This window comes from Mytilus californianus, unplaced genomic scaffold (assembly GCF_021869535.1).
Source record: "Mytilus californianus isolate M0D057914Y unplaced genomic scaffold, xbMytCali1.0.p SCAF_5, whole genome shotgun sequence".
Taxonomy (NCBI): domain Eukaryota; kingdom Metazoa; phylum Mollusca; class Bivalvia; order Mytilida; family Mytilidae; genus Mytilus; species Mytilus californianus.
Window position 1 is genome coordinate 86,530,426 of NW_026262701.1, and position 27,154 is coordinate 86,557,579.

At 29.4% G+C, this 27,154-nt stretch overlaps 1 protein-coding gene across 2 annotated transcripts in view; it reads left to right on the forward strand.

The window, feature by feature from the left end:
* LOC127701663 (ETS-like protein pointed) overlaps window positions 1-26,459 on the forward strand; it is a 38,545-nt gene extending 12,086 nt beyond the window's left edge. Inside the window, exons 1-8 of one of the 2 annotated variants that reach the window (XM_052205657.1) lie at window positions 9,803-10,533; window positions 18,326-18,442; window positions 19,615-19,815; window positions 20,441-20,539; window positions 20,953-20,994; window positions 21,425-21,613; window positions 21,935-22,165; window positions 22,511-26,459. In XM_052205657.1, coding sequence (XP_052061617.1) covers window positions 10,428-10,533; window positions 18,326-18,442; window positions 19,615-19,815; window positions 20,441-20,539; window positions 20,953-20,994; window positions 21,425-21,613; window positions 21,935-22,165; window positions 22,511-22,854 — 1,329 coding nt within the window. In that variant the 5' untranslated portion in view covers window positions 9,803-10,427 and the 3' untranslated portion in view covers window positions 22,855-26,459. Of the gene's footprint in view, window positions 1-9,802; window positions 10,534-18,325; window positions 18,443-19,614; window positions 19,816-20,440; window positions 20,540-20,952; window positions 20,995-21,424; window positions 21,614-21,934; window positions 22,166-22,510 lie in introns of those variants that run through there. The other variant, XM_052205656.1, reaches the window with a different exon arrangement.
* Window positions 26,460-27,154: the final 695 nt, after the last annotated feature.

Consider the following 27,154-nt stretch of genomic DNA (forward strand, 5'->3'; position numbering starts at 1 on the left):
TTTCTTTGAGAACTACTTCTTATAACACATGTTATCGTGTTCTCAGTCAGTATGTATTTTACAGTATAAAGTGTCAATTAATCAGTACAACCAAAAAATGATTCAGATAGTATAAATACTGAATAAAATGATAGTGCTAGTTTATGATCATTTTTTACTGGTAAACACTGCTTGATGTTGTTTGATCCCCAGCTCAGAACATGGCCATAAAACTGTTAGTCTGGTTGTATTTAAAGCTTATCTAGCATGTTTAATGGTACTCTCTCAGTTTTTATCTGCAGTTTTGGTTCAATATATAAACCTATCAGAGTAGACAATATTCATGCAGTTTTCCAAATTTGATGTCAAAAGAAGACGAGATGCAAAGGCACACAGAAACAGTTTGAAAATATTCACTTTGTTACTAAAAAAAGTCAAGACCAATAACAATACTATGAAAATGGATGCAACCCAACTTTTATTTTAAAACAGAATCAAGCTTGCAGATTTACCACAGTATATCAGCATTTTTTGCCTATATCCATCTAGCAGTGTGACAATGATTTGCATAATAACAAGTAGTAAACAAGTGTTTAATTTAAATTCCATATTTATGATTACGCCTATAATTCAATGATTATTGTTTATTGCTGTATATCATATTTGTTTTTCGTATATTGCTTTGTACATAAATCAGGCCGTTTGTTTTCTTGTTTGATTTGATTTCATTTATCATTTTCGGGCCTTTTATAGCTTGCTATGCAGTATGGGTTTTGCTCATTGTTGAAGGTCATACAGTGACCTTTAGTGTCAACTTCTTAGTCATTTGGTCTCTGCTGGAGATTTGTCTCTTTGGCAATCTTACCACATCTTCTTACTTTTACATCTAGTCTTTTACTTTTGTTAAACATACAGTTTCCACCTTGCTGTGTCTTGTTTTTCACCAAACACTGGCACTAGGAAATTTATCATTTGTTAAGTACCTGTAGTCAAGCTTAAATGGCTAAAAAAATCAACAAAAAGAAACCTGAATAACGATGAATTTGCAAAATATCTGTCCTATTATAAAGTGATGGATGGATAAAAAATAATATTGACAACCTCAAAAACTAGATTCAATGATGCAGAAATGACAATGTTGTTTACAGATTGATTTTATATGTTACAAAACTGATATTGTCTTGACCTAACTCTGATAAGGACTAGGAGTCATAATTGACCTCAAAATCTCCAAGATACTTTACAAAAATCAATGTTAAGATAACTTTTTTTTACCTTTGCTATTGATTGTTTTTCTTAACTACTGATAATTGGTTCATTGCAGCAATTGAATATGAGGTCTTTTCAAAGGGATTTTTTTAGGGGTAATTTGTAATTTTTAAAAGAAATTTTTTATCTATAATTTACTAAACAAACAGTAAGGTGCCAAATATTAAAATAAATCACTCACCTGTAAATTGGTTGAGCAACATTGACACAATCGAGGCAATTAATTTATCAAACACTTTATTTTCTGAGTGACAAGTTCTGCTGAATGAAAAGTTCTGATATCTAAAATTGTTCTGATGTTTGTGAATAAAGATAAGCATTTTTTTTTTTTTTTATTTCAATAGCCAGGTCAACACCTTAAAAATCTTTTTCTAAAACTTTTTCCCTATGGTTTTGCATTACCTCACTCTAATGAACATAGGCAAATAGAACATAACCATTTCTTAATAAACATTTATACTGAATGTCAAGATTATCTATATACTGTTTAGCTCACAACAGATCTATTCCTAGATGTTCATCCCTTCAGGCTTCCTAATTTTTTATTTATATTGTAGTCTATGAAATGAAAAATGTCATATTTTTATTCCATTAAAATAAGATTAAATGGCAGCCTTTTATAAGTCGGATGAGTATTTTAGAATTTTTTTCTTTTTGCCTCAATAGCTACCCACAGACCTATGGAAACAGTTGCCAATTTCATTGTATGCTTATTTCATTCTGACGTTGCATGTGTGACGTTGCTTCCGTTTATATTTTTTATTTTCAAGTGATATTAATTACCATGATAGTTACAAAATAATACTGATCAGTGAAGAAGTTTATAATGTATTTTAATGTACTGGTAATGGAAGCATGCTTCACTCCCTCAGCCTGGCATATGTCATTGTATATACCTAACACATGTATAACTCATAATTTTGTCAAGTCAGCAATATTCCAGATGTAGATATCATTCGCTGGAAAAGATCTACAGGAATAAAAAGATGATGTATAAGTTTTGTTCTCCAACATGCTTCTATGATAATAGTCTCTCCACCGATTTTAATGTTTTGCATGTGGGTCTTGAAAAATGAGGCAGTTTCATTGTATTTCAGTTTGAATGCTCTCCTGACCATGGATAAATCTGTCCTTACATCAGTAACTTAACAAACTGTCTATTTTAACCCTATAGGTGGCAATTTTTTTTCCAAAGTGGAAACTTTCTGAAAAATAATAGTACAAAGTTAAAACAAATTGCTAGTTTGTACACACAACAAGTCTTCATGTATAATATTCTATGCATCTCTAGAAAAAAGATATTTGCTTAAAAAATTTGACTAAATATTTCTATCTGTTTAATAACTTTAAAGTTTATCAACATCTTCAACTTTTGATCAAATTTTACTTTTCCTGGATAAGGCCTGTTTTATTTATGACATGTACATATAATTTATGAAATGGGAACAGTTGTGGAGTAGTTTTGTCTCCTTTGATTTCAGAATTTAATTGAACTTTTATTATTTTATCTTTTATGTATTGAAATGATTTAAACTCCAACCTATTGGTAGAAATGTTTATCTAAATATGGCGTAAGACTTCATTCTTTGCAAATTTGTGTTGTTAGACTTCATTCTTTGCAAATTTGTGTTGTTAGACTTCATTCTTTGCAAATTTGTGTTCGGAAATGCCAGGAAGGTGATGGAATGTCCAAACTGTGAAAAAAATTGACGGAAATGTCAGTTTTAGATCCATTGAACTTTTTACCCAGGAATAGGACATTGTCTATATGACAGAAATTGTAATGCAAGTTGCAAACTGAGAAGAGATTTTCCCAGAAACAAATTAATTTGTAAAAAAATAAAATTAAATTAAAACTTTTGCCCAATTTGTAGAAAATTAAAACATTATTCCAATTATTCAAATGACATCTGTGTGACAAGTATTGTTAGTGTCAGATGGATGTTGACAAATTGTCCAGCTCTTAAAAATTTATTCTGTAGCTGGGAGGCCTAGAAAAAAAGTAAAGTTCAATAAATTATACTAAATTATCTCTCAGGACATTGTGCCAGTCACTTAATATTGTCAAATCTTTAATTTGTATTTATTAAAAAGTTCAATTTTCAATGATTAGGATGTAGAATTTTCCAATATATTTTTTATCTGATGATTCTTTCTCTCTACTAATGGATAAATTGGGGTAAATATGGATATTTGATAAGAATTCTTATGACAAAGTGTTAAGTAGATGTGTCACATTTAATGAATTGTAAGGAGGTTTTATATTTATTTTCTGTTATAAAATGTTGCCATAGATATATCAGTTATATTTAGTATGTTTTTATTATCCATAAATTAGGGACATATAATTTTATAACATTAACTATCATAACTGAAAGTGATTTAAAATGGTTTTGGCTTGTAAATTAAACCTCTGTGTTGTATTTTTACATCAAATTTTGAGATATATCAGTCATTTTAACTTGGTTGTTGTTAACTTTATGATGAAGTGTATTTACTACATTTCTTCTTGTTTGGAGATTTGACAAGATAGAAGAATTTTAAATTTATGTTTTTGATTTAATTATAAAATATTTTTTTCATATTTTTATTGTGAAGACTTGTTTGTATTTAAAACATTGTTTTGTACTGATGGTTTTGATTTGATTCAAAAACATTTTTTTCTTAATTTTATTGTTGAAGACTTGTTTGTAGTTCTAAAATAGATTGTTTTGTACTGATGTTTTTGTTTTTGTAAATGTCTAGTCTTTTCCTTAGTACTTTTGAAAAACAAAACTGAAGATAGTTAATTGACTAATGACGTGATAAAGAAGTTTTTGTATTTGTCTTAGATATGCTGCCTTGCTTATATTTATTGACATTTAGGATTTTGTAGTTCTCAGAGGGGAGATAATCCCACACAAAGTGTGATGATTGAATCAGCCCATTCGATAATAACACATTTATACAAAATAAGGATTAATTATCACTTAGGATCAAATTTGACAATAGTAAAAGTCATAAGAGGATTTCTTACAAAAACAAGCAAAAATACTTATAAAAAGTCATGTTAAAAATGAGTTATTATAATTCATAGACTGTTGAGAGATAGAAGTATGTTGCCTGATCTATTTTTCGAGTTGTACAATTTAGGTACGTTGTTTCATATAGGAAAAATTTCCATGTAAAAATGTGTTAAGGAAATGTCACAGAATTGTATGTATAACTAATTAATTTCAAAAATTGAATAAAAAAAATTTAAACAATGAGAAGAGGTCAAATTATTCTGTTGTATTCTGCAGTCAGATTTTCAGGAAAGTTTTTTTTCAAAAGCTATAAAAAATATTCCCATGTGGTTAATTTTATGATAGGATTTTTCAAAAGTCTATTTGATGTTAACATTCGTTGCCAATTATGTCGATATATCTGAAAATTTTAAAATGTTATTAGTAAAGACCATTTAGAGATGAAAAAAAACAATTTTAGATGTTGAATTTGAAATTTGTTTTATACTAGCTCTGAAATATCTTTAGAATAGTTTAAGAGAGGTAACTCAGTAAGCAGTTCTAGTAAAGAATAATCTTTTTAATTGTCAAATTGTGCAAAAAATGATTCAATAAAATTCTGTGCAAAAAATCAATGTTTTTATTTCTGGCAATTAAACATTTTCTCAATCATGTCCCTCTAAACCATATTATGCTTAAGAAGATAAAGGCAGAATATTTCTCATGTTGACCTTTGACATGAGAAAGTTTTTTACTTAATTGTTATAAAAGATCTTTATGTTTGCTTTTTTTCAATGTTGAAAAAAGTTGAAATAAATTTATGGAGAAAAAAGTCTGAGAATTGGACTGCATTGAAAATCTGCAGATTAAGTTAACAGCATTGGTACCTAGGTGTCTAAATATTATACAAAGGTTTCGTAAGCAGTTTATTTTTTCAGCAGTTATCCGTTTTATATTACCAGATGTTGTATGTAATCTAAACATCATAATTCCCCTGGAACCAGAATTTCAATTTGCATTGGCCACTTAGAACATTAACCTTTATTTGCCCTCCAACAAGTTGCTTGGGAACTTTAAAAATCATATTTCAATTAAATATGTTTGATAAATATGAAGGATGAACTTTTTGGTACATTTTGTGGATAAAAGTCAGATTTTTTTGTGAAGTCAGATTTGTTAGCAGATCAGCAGCTGTTGATGTTTTATAAAAAAAACTTCAATCTGGAAAATGGCTTTGATTTTTTCAAGCAAAGAAAAATTTAAAGAGATGTTATAACTTTTGTCCAGTGTCTAAAAAGTTAATTGAATGTTTTCATCTTTTATCTGGTGATATATGGTGCTGTATTTACCATAAAATTCATCATCTCTACAAATTTAGACTAGAAAATGAAAAAAGATAATTTTCAAAAACCAGTAGCTTGAAAACCAAAATTTCCTTACTTTTCAAAATGATTTTATACTTTTACCAATTTTAGTATAGGAGAAATGGTAATGAAAACGTTAGGTTTTAATTTGTTTTGAATTATTAATTGTTTTTTTTTTTTCTTCAAAATCATAAAAAGAGGATGGGTATGGGAATGAAAAACAAGCAATAAAAACCTGTTTGGACAGTTTGTACTCACAGTACTGTCAAGGTTGCATTTAGTGTACTAAATAATGGACAGAAGAGGGTTTCATCTGTAGATCAATAGGGTTAAGTTTATTTACTTGATAATGAAAATCATGATTTTTTTATTTAAAAATAGAATCAGTTCCAAGAACTATATGAAAAGTTAACAGCTTCTTTATTTATTTTATTGAGTGTATAAACAAGCTCATTAATTTGAAATTTGATTTAAATTTGAAAACATGATGAAAGCTATAAATAATTGTTTATTCCCGGAATGAAAATTTATATTGTATTTTAAGCCCATTTAAATCTGTAAAGCAACAACTTCAATGGCTTTCACCAATCAAACACTTTATTATAATAAGCTACTTTATAAATAGCAGCTCAAAAGTAAGAGCACTTAATAAATAGATTTATCTAAGATTTTGGTGACAATATTACACAATAGGTGCCCTTGATTTCATTTGTTAGGTAAATCTGCGGTCACGCTTATATTCATATTCAGATCAAAAACACTTGATTTGTGTACATTTCATGTTTAGAAATAGATACAGTTATACCCGGGATATCCGCATTATATTATCTCGGCTGCGTCACGATTAAATTTAAATAAGTAATCCTCATAGCATAAGTGTGTAGTAAGTGGCCTTCTCTTGATTTTGTCAACAATATTTTTGAAAAACAAAAATCAAAGGTCTTCTGGGAAGGGATAACAAAATGGGGTGTCAACAACTCTGCATAAAACTCTTTATCCTCCAAAAATAACAGTTAATTTCAAAATGTTTCTGCAAGAGTTTGGTTCGGATATTGTCAGTTGGCCATTCATGACTTTACTTAACTTTGATGAAGATATTTGCAATTTACAGAAGTTTCTTGAATTGGAGAGGAAAAGAGGTTGGTGTTTGTGATATTAATTATAATAAAATAAAAATTCAGATTTGAAATAAGCGCATTGGACTGTTTGCAAATGTTATAATGATTGCAAATAGATTTTAAGACAGAATTAGATACTACTTGAAGGGTTTATTTTTAAGTAAGAATTAGATTTACAAAAAAATGTTTTTTTTTATTTTATTAACAAAAATTATTTCATTGTGCTTGAAGTCGTGCATATTTTTTTCAGCCTTTTTTGTAACAGTTTATAAGTTCTATGCAGGCTTATTGATAAATATGTTTGGATTTAATGTTAAGAATGATCATAATTGTTACCATTATGCAGATATGATTTCTTTTGGGGATTATTTTGATGGAGAAATTTTAAAAATAATTTATCTAATATTACAAAAATATAAAATTTATGCCTAAACATCTGGTAGATGCCATCACACTATTTAAATTTTAATATTATGTAGAGGTATTAGACTTTGGGTCTTCATAGATCAATTGTTTATGCTTGACATTTTTTTCTTAAAAGAAAATTGACACTAATTGTATAAGAAATTAAACAAATTGAAAAGATGTTGCGGCATAAGTCGGGATCAGGTGACTCCTCTGATTTCCAATGCAGAAAGTTTCCATCAAAGAAACACCTTTCCAACCCAGTGGCTTTATAGTTACAATTTCCGTTAGAATTAAAAATAAATAATTATTTCTATTATGCCTCCAAAAAAGTAAATTATTATGTTTCGCACTTGTTGTTAAAGTTAGCTGAAGGGGTATCAACGTTTTTGTCAGTGTGTTATATATTTGACAATGATGGAAGCTTTTCACCATGTTACAAGTGTCAAGTAGTATGACATTTCAAAAAAAAGTAACAGTGTCAAGTTCCACATTTATATTGCATTTTGAATTAGAATAAATTTACAAATCATTGAACTATTAGCCAAAATTCAATGCATTGGTTTATCGTGGTTGAATAAGTTTGATAAAGATAAACATTTAAAAAGAGGAAAAGATGCAAGGTGGTAAAAAAATCATTTTATATGCAAACAAGACTTATGAAAAGTATTTAAATTCAGAGGTTGAAAGGTTTTGAATCAAACTAAAATTAATAAGTTTCTTTTCCTCCCTTGAAATTCTGTCACTTAACATAAATTCAATGCTGAAAGGTAGATTTTGTTTAAAATAGAAAAAAAATATTAAATTGCCCCATTGTTTTAAATAAATGATATATACATCTATATAAATATATACACATTAAGGAAGAAGCTGTCTTTTTATTGATGTACAACCCTATGGCTATGAAAGATTGCATAATAAAATTCAGTGATAAGTAGTCTTAGAAATTCTGTTTGACGTAATGTTTCCTTCAATGTTAAGGCAATGCAAGCTTATACCATGAATAAGACACAGAATTGCATCAAAAACATTAGCTAAGAAAAAAGCAAAAAAAAAAAAAAGACGAAAATTTACCTTTCACATATATAAACTAAAGTAATGTATAGAAAATAAAGTTATACTTTTCTGAAAAAACAATTTTTCTGCACCTAAAACTACTAAACAGGCCAAATCAGAGAACATTTTCTGTTTGTATTATTAAAGATCTTCACATAAAACGCTAAATGCAGGGGATTGATTGCCTTGAGTTTTCTTACTAATTCTCGCCAAAGGGATCTTACTTCATACAAACGTCTAAACATCATCTTGCGGTATGGATTTGATGTAAAGATCAAATATTAAACAAGTTGAAATAGTTCAAGATATTGTTATTTGTAAATTTAAAAAAGTCATTGCATAAAATGAGGTGAAGGGACGGTACATGTTGGATTTTTTTTAGCCAATATGGCCTCCCATAACCATTTTATTGAAAATTTATTATGAAATTTTTTGAATTACATATTTAGAGAGGAGACGTGAAGATTAACAGCCACCCTGTTCATTTCCAAAAAAGGTGCACTGGTTTCATTTGAATATGCAGCCATATGGCTGAGAGAGAAAAAAAATTAGCTTGAAATAACTGAAACAGCTGGTCAAAATAATGGTGATTTTAAACTTTTGTGGTCATACCTTGACACACTGCCAGAATGGCCAATGAAGGAAAGTGTATGTTGACCACATTTATCCTATTTTCTGTATAATTTATCTGTATATTGGTAATTTTCTATACAAATTGCTATAAATTTAAACAAATTTGACCACAGTGTAAACATAGTTTAAACTTCTTTGAAGGTTTGATAACTTACAGAGCTATCAGATCCCCAGGGCATTGAATTTATCTAGACTAGATTAGATTATCTAATTAGTGGGTACAGTCCTTGATATTGATGGGAGATAGGGGAATTTGTCTCTCTGTGTAGGTGTGGTGGTGTCCAGTTTTAATTAGATTTCTGACTGAACAATAAAATTCTAAGGCAACTATCAATTCTATTTAACTATGTGGTTCAAATTTTATATTTGTGTTTGTGGTATTAAATGTCAAGGACACAGAGAAATTTATCAATGAAAGATGCACAAATTTTAAAATGACAATTTAGAAAGAACGTGTATTAGTCAAATTTTTAATTTGACTTCAAAGTTCTTTTTCTAATTTATATATGTTACATGTATTAAGCATCAAATATATAAAACAGATGTACAATTGCAGAATAGCTTTTGCATGGATGTCTGTTCAAGCTGCAGTTTTTAATTTTGCTTTTAATGTTCTATAGTAGAGGTGTAATGTACATGTGTGTACATAACATTAAAACATTTCATAGATGATTTAATATGCAGTTTGTTCGCAAATTAGCTTTTCAAATATGCATACAGAATATAAATATTTAAATTATTTGTTAAAAACTTATTCTTTGGTCGACCCTTTCATCTTGCATATTTAATTTAAAATCTAGAAACTATAATTCCCCTTGGGTGTACCTCAGTAGGTTTTATTAATGAAATTTGTAAGTAGGTCAGCCACGCTGGTAAATGTAAACTAAAGCAGCAACTCTTTCATTCATAAAAGTTAGAGTAATACAACTAAGGTGGAGCTTAGATATATTATGTAAATTAGTTTGAATTTGATTGGAGCTTACATGATTTAGTGATTTATGGAACCCTGCTGGCTAATCTAGTTTCATTCATAAAGTTTTCTGTTTAGTGTAAAAAATTCCCAGGGGTGAATATATGAATTAAAAAGTGTGTACAAAAATTAATGTAGGCCATAAAAAAGTTTGCATAGAGGATTAGTGAAGACAATGAAATAGTGTGATTTTGGGATAGACAGAAAAGTTCTCTAATGGATGGCAAGGTGTGATCACATTATCTGTTGATACAGGTGGACAGATATACATTATTGTTTGTGTAAATGCTGGTCAAGATTCAAGTGTTTATTTGCTCAAATTTGCGTAACTTAAAGTTGACACAAGAAACTTTAGCCATTGTTTGGAAACTTGCATAACTTTTAAAGAAATTTCTTCAAAACTGACTGGACAATTGGAAACATTTAAAGCAAAGTGACTCTCGACAGCTGCTTAAGAACTTTTTAAAAGGAGAGCAGAGAACTAAACATAACAATTACGACTAATAAATCTTGGATTCAAAACTTTTTACCTTGACTCTTAATACCTTTATGGGAAAAGGTGTAATCTAGGTTGAATATGAATGATTAAATATTACTTTTGGACAAAAGACACATTAATGGATTCTGATTCAAATGTTAAATTTTATAAATGACTCAGAAAGAAAAGAACATGGTAATAGAACGTGGTACAAAGAGTAAGGGAATAGCATCATTATTCCCCTCGTGGCATACTAACGGCAAAGTTTTCACCTCTGGTAAGTACCTTAATTGTGGTCTACAGAGATGTGACTTGTCATGTTCCTTTTTTGCATGTAGATGACCTGTGTAACTTCCGCATTAGGGTCTTAGAGCTTTTGGGTTGTTGCATGATTAATAATATTGTGTTTATATGACAGTTACCAAATTGTAATTGATAATTTAAATGTCTAATATTTAAATGCATTTCCTTAATATGGAAGATATAAATGGCAGAAATGCTGCATGGCTGTCACACGAGTGTCACATGCCCTCTCTTAACATGGCTGGTAAGGATGCTAGAATGAAATTAAGACTGGATATTAGACAAAGTTTTAATTAAGTGACACACATCTTAAATTATACTGAAAATTTGACAAACCATACTGGAAATGATAAGTCAATGTAATGTTCATGTTGTTCATATTGGTTCTGCAAGTCTGGATCAGCAATAAAACATAAATTTCAGAAACAATCAAGATGAAGAACACCAATAAAAGCTTTGTCCCTTTGATATATTGACTATTTCTTAGTATTTCACAGTATTTTTGTATGTTCACATCGTTGATGCATCCATTCTTTTCAACTGTATACTGCATAAGTTGCATACAAATACAGGAAAAGTATTTTTTAACTTTTTTATAACTATGAGAAGATGGAAAATAAATGAGGTTAAGACTTGGTTTAGCCAATTTGTTTACTCAAAGTTACTTTAGCTATATCACACCTTCAATTTGAATCTTCTTCTGGAATTCTGTCTCGGACATTTGAAATATAAAAACTGTTAATATTGCTTGCAGACAAAGGTCAGAAATGATGCTTTTAACTTTTGAGAATATTCTTTATGGAATAGAATTGAAAAGTACTTATGAAGCATTTTTTTCTGACTGATGAAGTCTAATTAAGATACTTTTCAATCAGACAGCTCAGTACAAAAATGTAAATCTTGTGTTTATTTATTTGGATTGGGTCAGAAGTTTATTCCATTGGTATAAAACACCTGTGTTCATCATCTTAATTATCATAACAGTTAGGGCAGGTGATGGTAACCCGATCGTTACACTGCACGCCAAAATCTTCTTCTACATGCTAATCTGACTTCATTAACCAAAGATTTCTATAATCTTTAAAACTCCTACACCTGAAACGTGCAACCCATCAGTCATTGAAGCAAAATTACTGCAACTGGTAAAATCGTGTTTGATAAATTTGAAAAAGGGAATGATCTCGAAGACTTATACATTCTCATAAAAAGATTTAAACACTCTTTTACAGATCAGCAATATTTGCCTCAATCAAGGTTTTGCAAGAAAGTTTTGTACTTTTTGCCCTAATTATCTACAGACACTTGAACGAATGATAATGGTATTTGAAGTTGTTTTGTTTTTCTTCTTTTTGCATGTATATAACAGATGAATACGTTTGATATGAAGGAATCCTCTTTATAAGTTTTGCACTGGTCCTTTATTAATTAAGAACAATTTTCGTGGGTGTAACCTTGCAATACAAATAAAACAGGTATTCCTTATGCCAAGAAAGATAGTTGCATATTTAAGTTTGTAGATAACTTTTGATGTTTAATGAAACAAACATAATGTGCTTTACAATCTGAAATTATACAGAAGTATTGATGACTAAATTGCTATTGGTAAAGATTGAAGAAATTTGTTTTTGAATTCTTATTTTACAAATTATTAACTGCAAGTTTCAAAGATTTCAAGTTAAGAAACAGAGACAAAAATGTTTAATATCAAAGATAAGAAAGTAAAAAAAAAAGTGGCCACCTTCCATTGTATTTCACTCATAGGGTCAGTATTGATAAATTGATGAAACATAGATTAAAATTCTTTATATTAACTGTTTAATTCATTCATAACTTTTAAAACTTGTGGGTAATTTAAGCTTGACTATTGTTGAAATTATATGTTGGCTTCAAAATGATTTTTTTGTTATTTTTGCTGTTGGGTTGCTGTCTCTTGAAATATACCTCATATTGCCTTTCATTCATACGAAATGACTTAGATTGTTTGCAAATTCCTTCAAATCCGAATGGTATTCAGTCTCAAAAGTTACTATTGAAGACAATCTTGAAAAAAAATCACAAATTGTATAAGTTTGTATAAAATTTTGAGTTGAAAAACTTTCAAAACAGGAATGAATTTATTTGTGAGCTTTACTTTTTTTTAAAGGAATGGTTTTCGTTTGGCATATTGGTCCTATTATTTTTTAAATAGATAGTCACAACTTACCAAACTTTATCAAATTTGAAAGTTTTAAGCATCTTTAATCATTAGGTGACTTGATGAAATGTTAAGAAAATATAATATAATTTTGTCTGAACAGCAAAATGCCTACATAAAGATGATACTATGAATTTTTACTCAGCTTCTAGATATTATTTAAATGTCTCTTCTAAATTGACAATAAAATTGTTTTATAAATAACCCAAATTGAATTTGGGGTAGTGAATAGTGACCTAGATAAAGGACAAGTGGACTCTGTCAATAGAGTTGTTCCCCTTTTTAAAACTAATTCTCTTGTTTGAATTATAATATAGGTGGACATCATTTATTTTTTCAAGATGAAAATAAACTGTACTTCTTGTTAAGCAGTGAAGTAAACATTAAAATGATATAAAGATGTCAGATAAGATATATGTAACGAGTTAATTATTAGATTAAATTTGTTTCTACAACACAAAAACAACATTAAAGTTAACAATTTGATGACAAAAGCAGAATATTTAAGACATCTTTTAACTTAAATTTACACATGTTATGTCAGTTAGATAAAACTTAGTAATAAACTACTAATTCATGTTCCTGATAACTAAACATGATAAAAGGAGTCATTCTGTCCATGTAAACAATCTACAAGAAAATCACAGACTTGTTAAACAACATATAATTTGTATAATAAAGTTAAATTGTAGATTGTAGATCAACTAACTATGGTTTATCATAGAAATTACACATGCCTCAGGGAGGAGGGGCACTTCACCGATGAAAAGTTCTAAAAAATGGTGTAAACTTTGATTTAATTTTCCTTTGTTTAAAAGTACATGTATGTTGTAATGAAATATGAAGAAGATACAGAAAATGTATTAATTTACAAGTTATATCCAGAGGGAATTAGAGGATTTCTTTGTTGTAACTATTCACAAGTATATAAGCGGTAAAAGTTTACAATCTAGTTTGTAATTGAGAGTACTGACCTATGACCTTGTGTTATAAATATTTCCTCAAATTATGCAGTTTTATTTCAAAGTTTAAAGATCATTTATTGTTTGACCATATTTAAAAAAAAACAAATAAGGAACTGAGTTATTTTTAGGTCAAATTCAATCAACAAATTTTTGTTTAGTCATAAAAAATATTTCTGATTTTAGCAATCAGTGGTAGTATTTTCAAAATTACCAGAGTACAAAATTTATTCAAATTTTTAGATGAGAAGAAACTCCTTACACTTATGCTTTTAGTAAAGTTTTTAAGTGTGTTTTGAATTAAAATGAATTAATTTAAATTTATATCAGTTTTGTAATCAGAGACGACATAGAGCTGGTTTCCTGCTACTGGCACTTCAGATCAGAGTCAAGGATATAGCCACTTAGTTCCTCCAGTAATTAATTAAAAAATACATGTACTCTTTACACTAGGAATCAGGTGGCACTTTAACATGCAGATGACAGGAGACACTCTGGGGGTTGTAACTGTGTAAAATATCATTTGAGCTCTGTCAGATCTTTGACTACACAGATAGTCGTTTAAAAAAAAAAACTTTTAAATTTTTTTCCTTATGAAAAATCTAAATTGTCAAGTAATCCAAATTCTTACTTAATCATAAATGACAATCATCATACTTAAATCAACTTTGGGTGAGGAAAACAATCAAAAACTTAGAAAATTTATCTGGTCTCATAACCCTATTCTATATTCTTAAGAGTCTTCTTGTTTCTAAAGATTGGAAAAACTGGAAAAAAAACTTATATGAAAGAGGAGTTAAGGATTCCAAGTGCTAAATACCTACTTTATTTCATGTAGTGATTAACAAGTTTACATTGAACATTGATAAATGAGAGCTGTATGAACTTCAGAAAGAGTACAAAGAAGGTTTGGTTGCTATAGTCTTTTACTTTGATAATGGATGGTTTGCTGTATGTTATATTGATATCAAAGCTACAAGTGGTCTGTGGTAAGGACTTTGTGGTATGAGTAAATTGCTTGTCTGCAGTGGGGAGTTTTTCTGTGAATTATAAATGATGAAGAGGCCAGTGAGCATGGTGTGTTATGGTCATTTGATGTATGTTTTAGAAAGAGTTGTCATGGAAACTAAATAGTGTGATGATTTGATATAGATTTATTAAGATTGTGGTTTTTTTTTTAAAAAAAACATTCTTATTAAAGTGTTAAAATGATTTCAATATTGGAGGATTTTTTTCATTCATATTGAATGTTGCAAGATTTTTGGGCAGAATATAAATCAGCCAATAAAAGAAAAAGTTATTGCTTTAAAATGTCTAAAATGAATGGTCACTTTCATCTGAATTTAATGATATTAAACTTCTTTGGTCAGTGCCCTTTGGCCATAGAATATAAATCAGCCAATAAAAGAAAAAGTTATTGCTTTAAAATGTCTAAAATGAATGGTCACTTTCATCTGAATTTAATGATATTAAACTTCTTTGGTCAGTGCCCTTTGGCCCCATATGTTAGAAATTAACCTTAATCAGAGATTTAGATGTAAATTGAAGTTAACTGTATAATTAATCTGTCACATATAACATTTACATTGCCAATAAAAATATCCAACTTCATTAACTTCATTTAAAATGTCATAATAATAAGGGGGAGGTAATTATGGAGTTCATCCCCATTACCCTTAATGATTCAGAATGAAATAATTGTTCCCCTCCCCTGTAGAAATGAGGATCAGTATGAAGTTGTACAATACTGGGAACACAGCTAGGAATGTTGGGTAGGATTTTACTTAAAGGTTAAGTTGGTCAAGATTTTTTTTCCTTACATCTTTCTTGAAATATTTGCCACTGCACATATTAAAAATCAATCAATCAATCATTCAAGTGAAGTTTCTTCTAATGATACTTTAAAAATTGAACAAAGGTAAAGATTCAGATTTTAACACTCTAAAAATCTAATAGCAGCAACTTAATATTTCATCACTAGATGTTGAAAACTTTTAAACTCAGTTATGTATATTTTAGCGATTCCTTCATTTGTTAAAAAGAAATAGTGATTTCACCGATAAAACAACCATTTTTAATATTATTTTTTATATATTGATGAAAGGAGTGTTTACAATCAAGTAATTAGTATAGTGTCACAAGTCAATGAATAGGTTACCACTTGAAAAGAGTGTGTGTGTTTAAATGCCCATCCCCTCCCCCTGTGTCTGACCACAAAAAGTCTGTTACTCTACTTTAATGAAGGTCAACTTGCATAATACAAAAACCACCAGGCTTTCTTTGTTAGAATTAATGATATCTGACAGCTTATGTACACCCACACACTCTTTACATTAGGTCAAGGTCACTTAAAAATAAAAATGATACTTTAAAAATTGAACAAAGCACTTAAACATAGAAGGCACTAATGACATTGCCCACAGAAGTAAAGCAAAATAGGAGTTTTTTTAAAAACATGAATAAATGAATAAATAGAACCATGAATCTATTGATGGAGATAAATTTTTAAAAGCAGTTCTATTTATATGACTCTCAGGAGTTTTGTTGTGTTTACTTATTTATGAAAATTAAACTTGTAATTCTTATTGATGCCTCACAAATGGGTTTCAAGGTTCGTTTCATATTTTGTTTTTGTGTCATGTTTTTGTTATGGATACTGTAAATGTATTAAATATAAGGCCTTTTAAACTTTAGATTTATTACCAGAGTTTTTTTTTACACAAATCATCTAATGACATTTTCCTTCAAGGATCATCTGAAAGATGTTCTGTAATATATTGTAATGGACACTCAGACTTGGTTTTGCTATTTCTTGAAAGTATTTATACCCAAAGGTCTCGTACATCTATGTTCTAACCTGGATTATCCTTATTACACAAGGAAGGTAATATTATTCCATTTCTCTACCCTCTTCTTGTTTTTTCTCCCCTTGGAATATCCTCTCTTACGGCAGCTGTACTCATTTATAGATATGAATAAACTTAGATGTTGGTACACATCAATGTTCCAGCAACCCAACAACACAAAAATACAGTTCAAGGTTACCTTGTCATGTGACTTTGCATACCCTACTGTAAGAGAATTGTTACATTAAAAATAATACATGTACATGTATATGCAGTTATGTTATACGACTTGGCTTGCTCTTTCATTAATATCATTTATCAATTACCATATCACACAAAAAGATTGTACCTAGTCATGTGACCAAGCACCCCACCCTCGTTGAATAAGACTATCCTACCCTCAAGAGCTATCACATATATGTAGGAAGGGTTTAACTTCGTTCATATGACATAGCATCTCATATCCTCACAGGTGATGGCATGAGGAAAAGAGTGTCTTATCATGTGACCTGTAGCATCCCATTCCCAGTCTGGCTTGTCCTGACACAGGAGGAGCTGTTCCGGGGAATCAGGAAGATAGTTCCTAATCATGTGACCTATTGTACCCCATTCCCAGTCTGGCTTGTGACAGGAGGAAGCAGTTCTGTGGAATCAGGAAGTACATTTACATCAATGAGTTTCATATTCCATGTTTTATACCCATGAAATGATAATTCAAGTTGGCATAAAGCCTGTGACAGTTTTAATGGTTTGCAGATTTAACAAAAAATAAAGATTCAAAAGATAAGATATAGTAGATAGATATACCATGTGTGTGTGTGTGTGACTGATGCACATTTTGAGCTTTCCCCCCATGGCAGCTGTTTCATTCATAAAGAAGTCATGTGGTCCAGGGTTATTAACATAAGATTTATGAATGTACCTAATAAGATACTGTGAGAAAGAGGGTCAAAGGCTAGAAATCTAGGACAGTTTTTAAATTTAAAGTATGAGTCAGTGTTTGTGGTTTATTTGTGTACCTGTTATAATTATGGTTACATAAAACCTTAAATTTAAACGGAGTTCAAGTGAACAATCATAAATATGGTGTCAGTTGCCATGTCAATAATTGGCTTCAAATCTGCAATGTTACATAAAATTAAATTATTCTTGTTAAATATTTTGAAAAATATCAAAATGCAATAAAAACATCGTTTTTATACCTGCTTGTTCTCACCTTGTGCATATTAAATAAGCATGTACTATAAAGGATTGGTAGGATTATAGGGATTAAAGGTCAGAAAGCTCTCAAAAAAGGTCAAACAGTCAATGATTCATTTAAAAAAGTGTATTTTAAAGAGTAAACCAAACAAAAAGAAATGAAAGATGTTTAATTTGCTTTTCAGTAATCTGCCTAATTTGCATTATTCATAGAAAAATATAGTTTTGTAGACGGCTGTTAGTATACCATCACCTGTGTGCTTATAGGTGAATCATTTACATGGCAGCAAAGAAAGATAACTCTCCCAATAGTTAAAGAGAATCTTTACTTGACATAGACATTGCACAATGCATTAGAATTATAGCATACCCAAGTGGTTATCAGAATATCCATGTAGTCTTTAATAAAATAATTAAAAGTACACATAATGTATCATGAAATTGATGTTCATTCAGAAACAAGACATGTGAAAGTAATTTTAAAGGTATTTGTAGGTATCAAACTTAAAAAAAAAATATGTGTTATCAAAATTTATTCATGAGTCTTTCTTTAAATCTTTGCAGATATACCTGTAACTACCCAGGTTCTACCTTTGACACCAGGAACTTCTCAGAAGATGTCACAGGCTCTCCTTGATAGTTTCAAAAGCTTTGAAAAAGTACAATACGACATCCCTAAAGGTACATTTGCATTCAGAAATATCAACAAAAAGTCCAATTTTTATGTATGAATAGTATATTTTTCAAAATGGAGGATAGCTGGCTTCTTTTTAAGTCAATTGGCCTCTTATTATTAACAAATTTGGGTCTAATAAAAAACAAAACAAAAAAGACATGCAAATAAAACCTCTAAAAAAGCACTTGAGAAATTTGATTGGCCACTCCATGTTTTTATAAAGCAAGTCTAGCCCTTAATAAAGTAGCATTTTCCATTGATCAAATGAGACAAATTTAAGTTGAAACAATTATGTTGATTACTGTAATTTTCTATTCCATGTGATGCTCTTATTACAGAGTAATTTTTCATTCAGAGTTTGACCCCAAAATCATCATTTGTAGTTCTCAAATTAGGATAAGTATATTGTTTTCTGCATTTTTTGTATTACGTAAAATACTTTTTACAGAAATAAATGAACAAAATTGCTTAAAATTTTATTTAAAGTAAATTTGATTTTTATTTTAAAAAAACATTTTCAAATTTGTTTTCATTTTTAAGCGCCCACTCCCATGTCGAAATTCAAGTAGGCTTAAGTACTTAGAAAAAAGAAAAATGATATTTTTCATATAAAAATTATGCAACTCGATACAGCAAAAAAATGATCAATGAGAGGCAGTTAAATAGTATGACTATTAAATGATGATGAATCTATGATCTAAGTGTCCCTTGTGAGAATAGTATGACATGTGATCCAATCTGTTCCAACGTCCACGGAGACAATACTGGAGACAATACCGATGTTCATATTTTAATTATAATACCTGTGTTTCATAAGCTGGTCATTATTTTACCTGCCACCTGATTATCAAGGTGTTCGTATTTACTAATTAAACACATGTTTAAACGACCATTTTAATTACTTAACAGGGTTGTGATGTGCACTTGAGATGGTATTCATGTTGCGATCTGCAATCAGTAAATTGTCGTATTAATTTGGCTTCTCCTAGATATGATTTAAACAAATTACAAAGGTTTAGACTTTTTGAGTTAACTATATTAAAACATAATGGTAATGTTTGATTATAATTGTTTCAATCTTTAAAGGTTAATGTTTGCGCCATCATTGTATCTGCATTTTAGCTTGTTTTAGTTTTGTGAAGTATCTGAACTGTAAGTTATACTTTTGTATTGACAGACCCAGCACTGTGGACCGAGTCACACATTACTAAGTGGTTACAGTGGGCAATTCAGGAGTTCCATTTGGAGAATATCAATATGAACAATTTTAGGATGAACGGACAAACTCTCGTCAAAATGGCAAAAGAGGATTTCCTTCAGTTGGCTCCCCCATTTATGGGAGATATTTTATGGGAACATCTGGACTGCTTGCAGAAAGGTACATATAATACATAACAGTTAACACTACATTTTTTTTTTATTTAGTTGAAAGTTTGTTCAGGAAGTTTCTAGAAATTTAAAAGTCCATAATGGTTTGACATTTGTCATAAAGAGTTTTTTGAAGCTGAAAGTTTTTGTTATAGAAGGTTGTTAATTTACTATTGTCATTTACTTGTAAATAAAAAAATGAATTCATATTTAAAATAATATTTGTCTTGGTCCTGCCTATATCAAGAGGATTGGCATCAAAATTACCACATTAGAAAAAAGTGTTCTGGTATTGTTTTTGTTTTCATAGAGGAAAGCAATCTTTTTTCCCTTCCCCTTAAATGTTGTTTTTATGAACCTTTTATTGTCATATTAAGATAAAAGTACTTATCACACAGATGATAGTATTAACAGGAGCAGTATTGTTTTGTTATTATAGCCATTTTATGAAAATTAGATAATTACTAAATTGTTGACTAAATTTGAAAATTGGATTATATGATAAAATTTGATATGATAATTCTTCATATGATGCATGTGAAAACAAGCATAGATAAGAATTAAATCCAATTTATTGATCGAGCACTTGAATGTTCCTTCAAAAGTTCAGAAATTAAATGTGTTTTATTTTGTAGAGGCAGCTGAGGAGAGGGCATCATTGAGTAATGTCCCACAGAACTATAGTGAAACAATGTGTGTTCCAGAGTTTGCTGATAGATACTCAATGCTTCAAGGTAATTACAAAAATAACAGGAGAAATGTTATTTTTTTCTTTTTTCTCACTCTTTAGGTGAATCCTGCACACAGTTTATCTCAAGTGTATTTTACTAAATACATATTCAGTACTCTTTTCAAACGGGTCATGAAAAATGGTCTATATAAATTTTGATTATGTCTGACATGAAAGTTTTTTTAGGCGATTAACAGTTTAATAATTTGATACATAACTTTATATAAGCAAAACAAATAATTGGAAGGATCTATCCTGTCAACTGTAAAGAAAAAAATCTTTGCAATTTAAATTCTTAATAGGAAAATTTTAATTTTTAATTTTAAACACTTGATATTGACTTCTAGAACGATACATTTATCTTTGTATAATTGTTTATAAAGTGATAATAAAATAAATAATTTGTTTATTTTTCAGGTTATGTTGATAACAAGTCAACACCGTATGTGGACAATAAATGTAAGTAAATAATCATATCTTATATAGATATGAATCATCTCCATATATATTGTTCAATATAGGGCTTTTCTCAGTTTTCAAATCAAAAAAGTTGAGAGACAAAAGAAGTTGTAGTTGTGATCAAATTTGATGTTATGCTACATGTAGTAAGATTATGGTCAAATCAGAATATAACTGACTTGATAAGGAAAAATGAGATTTCCACAAGCAAAATAATTTTAGTTTGAACATTACATTTCTGCTAATTTCACAAAAAAGGCAAAAAACAAAACACCAGGTTTTCAAGATGAAGCAAATAAAAACTGTTGCACTTATAAAACTTTACCTCAGTTTTTTTTTTCTCTGAGTTATCTCCCTTTAAACTGGTAATAATCAATTACCACCCTAATAGTGTGTTATCACCCTTTAAACAAAATTTATTGTGTTTTAGGTTCATATGGCAGTCAGATCAGTGAGTCTATCAAAGCTTTGAATGAAAGTGAGGCTTATGAAGATACATCTGATTACCAGAGTGTGGAGAGTCTCCATAACAACAGTTACTATGACCACAGTCCTACAGAGTTTTATCCTATGATTCCAGAGCAAAAATATAGACCACCTATTGACAACATGTGTCGAAGTAAGGATAAAAATATTTACAAAATTTAACAATATTGAAAAAGCCTTGAAAAATCTTGTGAAATATACAGTAGCATCTAAATGTTCACTTTCTTCTCCAAAAGACAAGTTTATCAATTTATCTAAGGTCAACAACTTTTATTCATCAATAGAATTGGTTTTATAACAAACGAAAAAGAAATATTTTTGTAACAATATCTTATCTTCTATAAGTATTTCAAACTTTTTGTTAAAAAAAAAATAAATTCGTTCTTAAAGTTGTTTAACAGAAGTAATTGGAAATTTGAATATCTTTATAATGCATGGTGTCTTTCCTTTGTAGACCCATTCATTCCACAAGATCCATACTATGACCAACAACCATATCAGATGGTACCCACTATTAAACAGGAATGTCCATGGTCTCAGCACGACTGTATCCAACAGGAACTGAATGAGAGCTGGTCGAGTCGTAATAGTGGTGGATATCGTAGTATCCAGTCGTCACCAACAGATATGTACACTACAGAGAGTAAACCTATGATACAGGCTGCTGCTCTTGCTGGTTACTCAGGTAAGGGTGCTTTAACCATATGTATAAACACAAACCTTAAAAACCATAAGTATTCATGATGAAAGCAAAAATAAATCATCATCTTTCATCAATGATACTTTTATTTGCCTTATAAATATGAACGAAATTGTAAAGAATCAATTTGATTTTCAGTTTCATACATATTTTTGACAAGTACATTGAAGTTTATTTGTTAATACACTAGGTTATTTCTTCACTGTATTTCATGATTTGGATTTGGTCGTTGTGAATTTTAAGAACAGTCAAACATCATATATCTACAATAAGTTCTTATAATATTTAGTCAGATACATATACTAAAGGTTTCTTTATTTACATTTATAGGAAGCGGACCAATACAGTTGTGGCAGTTTTTACTTGAACAGCTGACAGATAAGTCATGTCAACATTTTATAAGCTGGACAGGAGATGGATGGGAGTTCAAACTATCAGATCCTGATGAAGTTGCACGAAGATGGGGAATTCGTAAAAACAAACCCAAAATGAACTATGAAAAGTTAAGCAGGGGTCTAAGATACTATTATGACAAAAACATTATACACAAAACTGCAGGAAAGCGTTATGTGTACAGATTTGTCTGTGATCTGCATAGTCTGCTGGGATACACCCCAGAGGAGCTGTTTGAAGCATGTGATGTCAAGCCTCAGCCTGACAAAGATGATGAGTAGTCAGTTAAGTGCTTGGTTTTAACTAACCGTGATCTGTGATTGAAGCTGTAGAGGCAGCAGAATAATATATTCTATTTATAGTTTGTTCCTCAAACATTTTGTTGTCGGGGCTAGAAGGTATAGGATGGCTTGAGAGGAAACAGTCATGATTGCAGACTATTGTTTTGATTGGTGAGAATTTTCGGCTGTTTGAAATGTTGTGATAAAGCGGTGATATGGTATGGCTTTTCAGCAGAAAGGATTTTTGATTGATGGAAAAGCTATTTTTAGCTTTAGCATGACAGTTTTTGTGAAGAGTGACTCAAAAGTGCAGATCAAGTTTTTACTTGAAATTTTTTTTTATTACTTTTTTCAAGCAGTGACTGCTTGTTGACTTTTACTGATCATGTGATCTTGAGATGTACATTTTATTGATCATGATATAGGAAAAATAAGAATGAGTTCATTTGACCAATCAGGTTGAAAGGTTGGACATTTAACCAATCAGGTTGATAGGTTGGAAAGTGTTACTTGTTGATTAGTTAATAGCAAGAATATCTATTTCTTGTTTGGCCATAATTTGTTTATTTTGGTTGGCCAATTGTTGTAAATTGGTATGTGGCACTGTGGCCACAATTGTTATATTTGTTATATTTTATTTTAATAAATGTGCTTTTAAGGATATTTATTCAAGTTGATGCAAATAGTTTTCCTTGGTGCCTTTGTAAAAACTTCGTCCAATTTTTAAAATGTTTTTAGATGCCTTGTGATGTTATATTCTATGAAATATTTAATTTCAAGTAATAAATTAATGGGAATACTTATTAATTGTTCTGTTTCAATAAAAGGGTAGTAGCAAATAAAAATGATCCCCCTTCCAAAAAAATGATACGTAAAATCAGTTTTCTCCTGATTTTGAAAAAAAATATTTGAGAAAATAGGCTAAACGATTTAGTCAGTGCTAAAAACATTAATACAGAAAATAGTTTTAAACATCTGCAAAATAAGATAAACTTGTTTGTTTTATAATGAAAAAAATATTTGATCAAATGAATTTTGAAGATCTGAGATAGACTGCTTTACTGCATATAAGAACAAATTTCTATTTTACTTTTACTATTGACTGATATTTTCGAACAGTATGACAAGTTTATTCGCCTACGGAAGACCCAGGAAATTTTAGGAATATGCATATCATTATCAAACTGTGTCTTATATAAGTGCCATAAGTTTATCGAGTTTTCACGCAATGGTTTACCTTGTAATGGTAAAGGCATTCTTGTGTTCATTTATTGGTGCCCAAACATTGATATTTTTTAGACAGAATTTCATTAGTGTCATAATGGTTATATATTTTTTTTATAAATCCAGTGCATGTTTGAAAATCACTTTTTGATCTCTTTGAAAAATTCATTTATCAAAATGTCTTGAAATGCTTCTTTTTTAAAGTGACTTCAGATGATCATATTTTGATTTTTTCTTCATGTTATTTTTGATAAAAGTGAATGATACAAAATTGAAGGTTTTCTACATGCTCTTTTTTTTTAAAGTTAAATTAATGCAATTTGAAATGGGTTTGAATTCTTTTTTATTTTGCCTTACGATCTATCATTTTTTCGCATATTTCGAAAAAGAAAAGAATTTAAAACCTTTTAACACAAAATGTGGAAAACTAAATTGTTTAACTTTTCTCTTGTCAAGCTTTTTTGTACATTTTTTTAGTTAAGGTCAGCAATTTTCCATGTTATGTTTGAAATTACAGAAATAATTACGTAGAAATCACCGAGCAGTATCAGATACTGATTCTGCCACTTATGTCATTAAATTGTAAATTATCCATCATTTTGTATTATGTAAAAAACATTCTTAATTATACAATTGCTTTAGACAATTAGATGTTAGTATTTGTTAGAGAACATTTAAATGGCAGACTTTTTGTAAGTTTTTACTAGTCTAAAATTGTCTCATTCATGAAATATTGTGTTCATTGGAAATTTTATTATGAAAACAAATTTAAATACTGCTGATAAAAGATAAAAGCAATAAAAGGGTATATACTTCAATAAAACTACAGACTATGTATAAGTCATATCTAGCTTTTAGTTAATATGAACAAAACCGCTTGTGTTCTAGTTATTTTATTTTTTGTTTTATTTGCTTTTCTGCAATACTCTAGTATTAACCAGGGGTTATAACTCTTATTATTAAAGTGCTGTAACTCCTTGCATTTATGAAATAGTTGTGTTCATTTTTTTGTTGAATTTTTTATTTTCTCATTTGTTATATCTTGCCATTTGTCAAGAATTGAATATATTTGGATATTCAAGAGCAAGGTTGAATGATCTCTCTGTTATGACTTTGTTCGGTTCTGTAACAGTTTTCTTGGGCAAGAATGACCAGAGAAAACATTTTCTTTATAGTTTAAATTGGGCACGATTTTTAGACTTGATCATTTAGATAACAAAACTATTTATTATTTAAGTTGCCATTTATTTTGTATTTTCTTGATAAAAACATTATTTTGTCCCTGATAAGTTAAAATAAAAAAAATATAAATTGTGGGCAATTCTTATTGAAATGTGTGGAGGGATAACTGTGTGTCCCAAAGTGATTTTTGATGAAGAGAAAATATTTGGTATGCAAATGTGTTTAAAGTTTAGGAATTGAAAATACAACTAAAAAAAAACCTTCAAAATTTTAAGGCAACACTTTTGTGGTGATGTCTTCTTCTTTTGTGCTGACATCATTTTGTGTCCACAAAAGCCCCAAAATTCACATTCTGAAAAAAGAAAAGAAAAAATGCTTTTGAAAATTACTTAAGAAGGTTTTAATGTGTTAATGCAGATAAATATTTGTGACTGAGAAAGTGAAATTCACAGTAAAAAGTTTAACCCCTTTTTTGTTGCTAATTCAGATACTTTTAAGTAAAACCACTTAAGTGATCATGGGACACACAGTGGAGGGTCATCTTTTAGTTTGGGTGAACAGCAGCTTTAGTTCAGCTATAAAAGAAAACAGCAATAACAGTACTGTTCTTTTTTTATATTTTTATTATTTCTCACGATTTTATGAGATTGTTATCTTATATACATCCACCACCTACTTACTTACTCTTCAAATGTAACAAAAATCAAATTTAAAATATTTTTATTCTATAAAATATGATCAAAGATGAAATGGAAGTTGAACTTAATAATCTTAAAGGCTAAATACTTATCATTGAAATATTGAATATTTTATTTAACATTTTAAAATACTTTTTTTTAGCTTCCAAATTCTTAAGAAAAGAATTTTAGATAGATTTGGGATTTTGCTTTACAAGTTTTATTTGTAATTGCACGTTTTAATATTGCCAAAATTTTAATCAAATAACAAATTTAGTCCACAACTCTGTTTATCAAGATTATGTATGATATACATACCAACAATTAAGCCTTCAAACAAACTGTCATGATATGAACTTAGTTGTAATAATAAAAAATGATATTTTTGTTAAATATGTTCCTTACAGATATATGAATTGTTGAAACATTACTATTGTATCTATGCACAAAATTTGTGCAGTCAAATATTATACATTATGGCAACTGTAAATATTACAGAAATAAATCTAAAGTATTGTCTAATAGTTGCTTTTATTTGTTGCTCACAAATCTTCAGTTATGAGGAGAAAAGATGGTCTGAACAATTGTATCCAACCATAGTGGATGGAAATTCCATCCTGGTGTACTCCGTGTTGTCGTTTAACTCACAAGTCAAGTTTGTTTATGTCATCAAGCTGATCAGTGTTATAAGTCAGCTTCTATAAATTCATTTATTTTCATGGGCACCAATTTCCGTGGATTGAGGAAAAGTTGTATTTTCATGGATATTTGATTTCGTGGTTTTTCCAATGTCTACATACAATCTTATAGAAAATGTATACTTTGTTGAACATTTAAATTTGTGGTTTAATTTTAACAATGAAATCCACAAAATTGGTATCCCATGAATAATAATGAATCCACAGACCCTATAATTAAGCAACAGCGTTCTGTGATTTCAATAAGCACAGATGGTCCAGATATATGGTCAACTGGTAGTACAAATATGTAGTCTCCTGCAAGAGTGATGTGACTGAAAAGCTAAATTGATCAACTTAACTACCTATTCAGGGATTTCCCTTTCATACAGTGAAGTTTGCTAAAAGTAGCAAAATTGTCAAGACAGTCAGCTATGTTTTTATATCAATATTTAATCACCAGTGGTGTTGTGTATATGTTCATTTGCCCGTTAATTCGATTGGATGATAAGCTACCTATACAAATTCCTGGCCAATTAC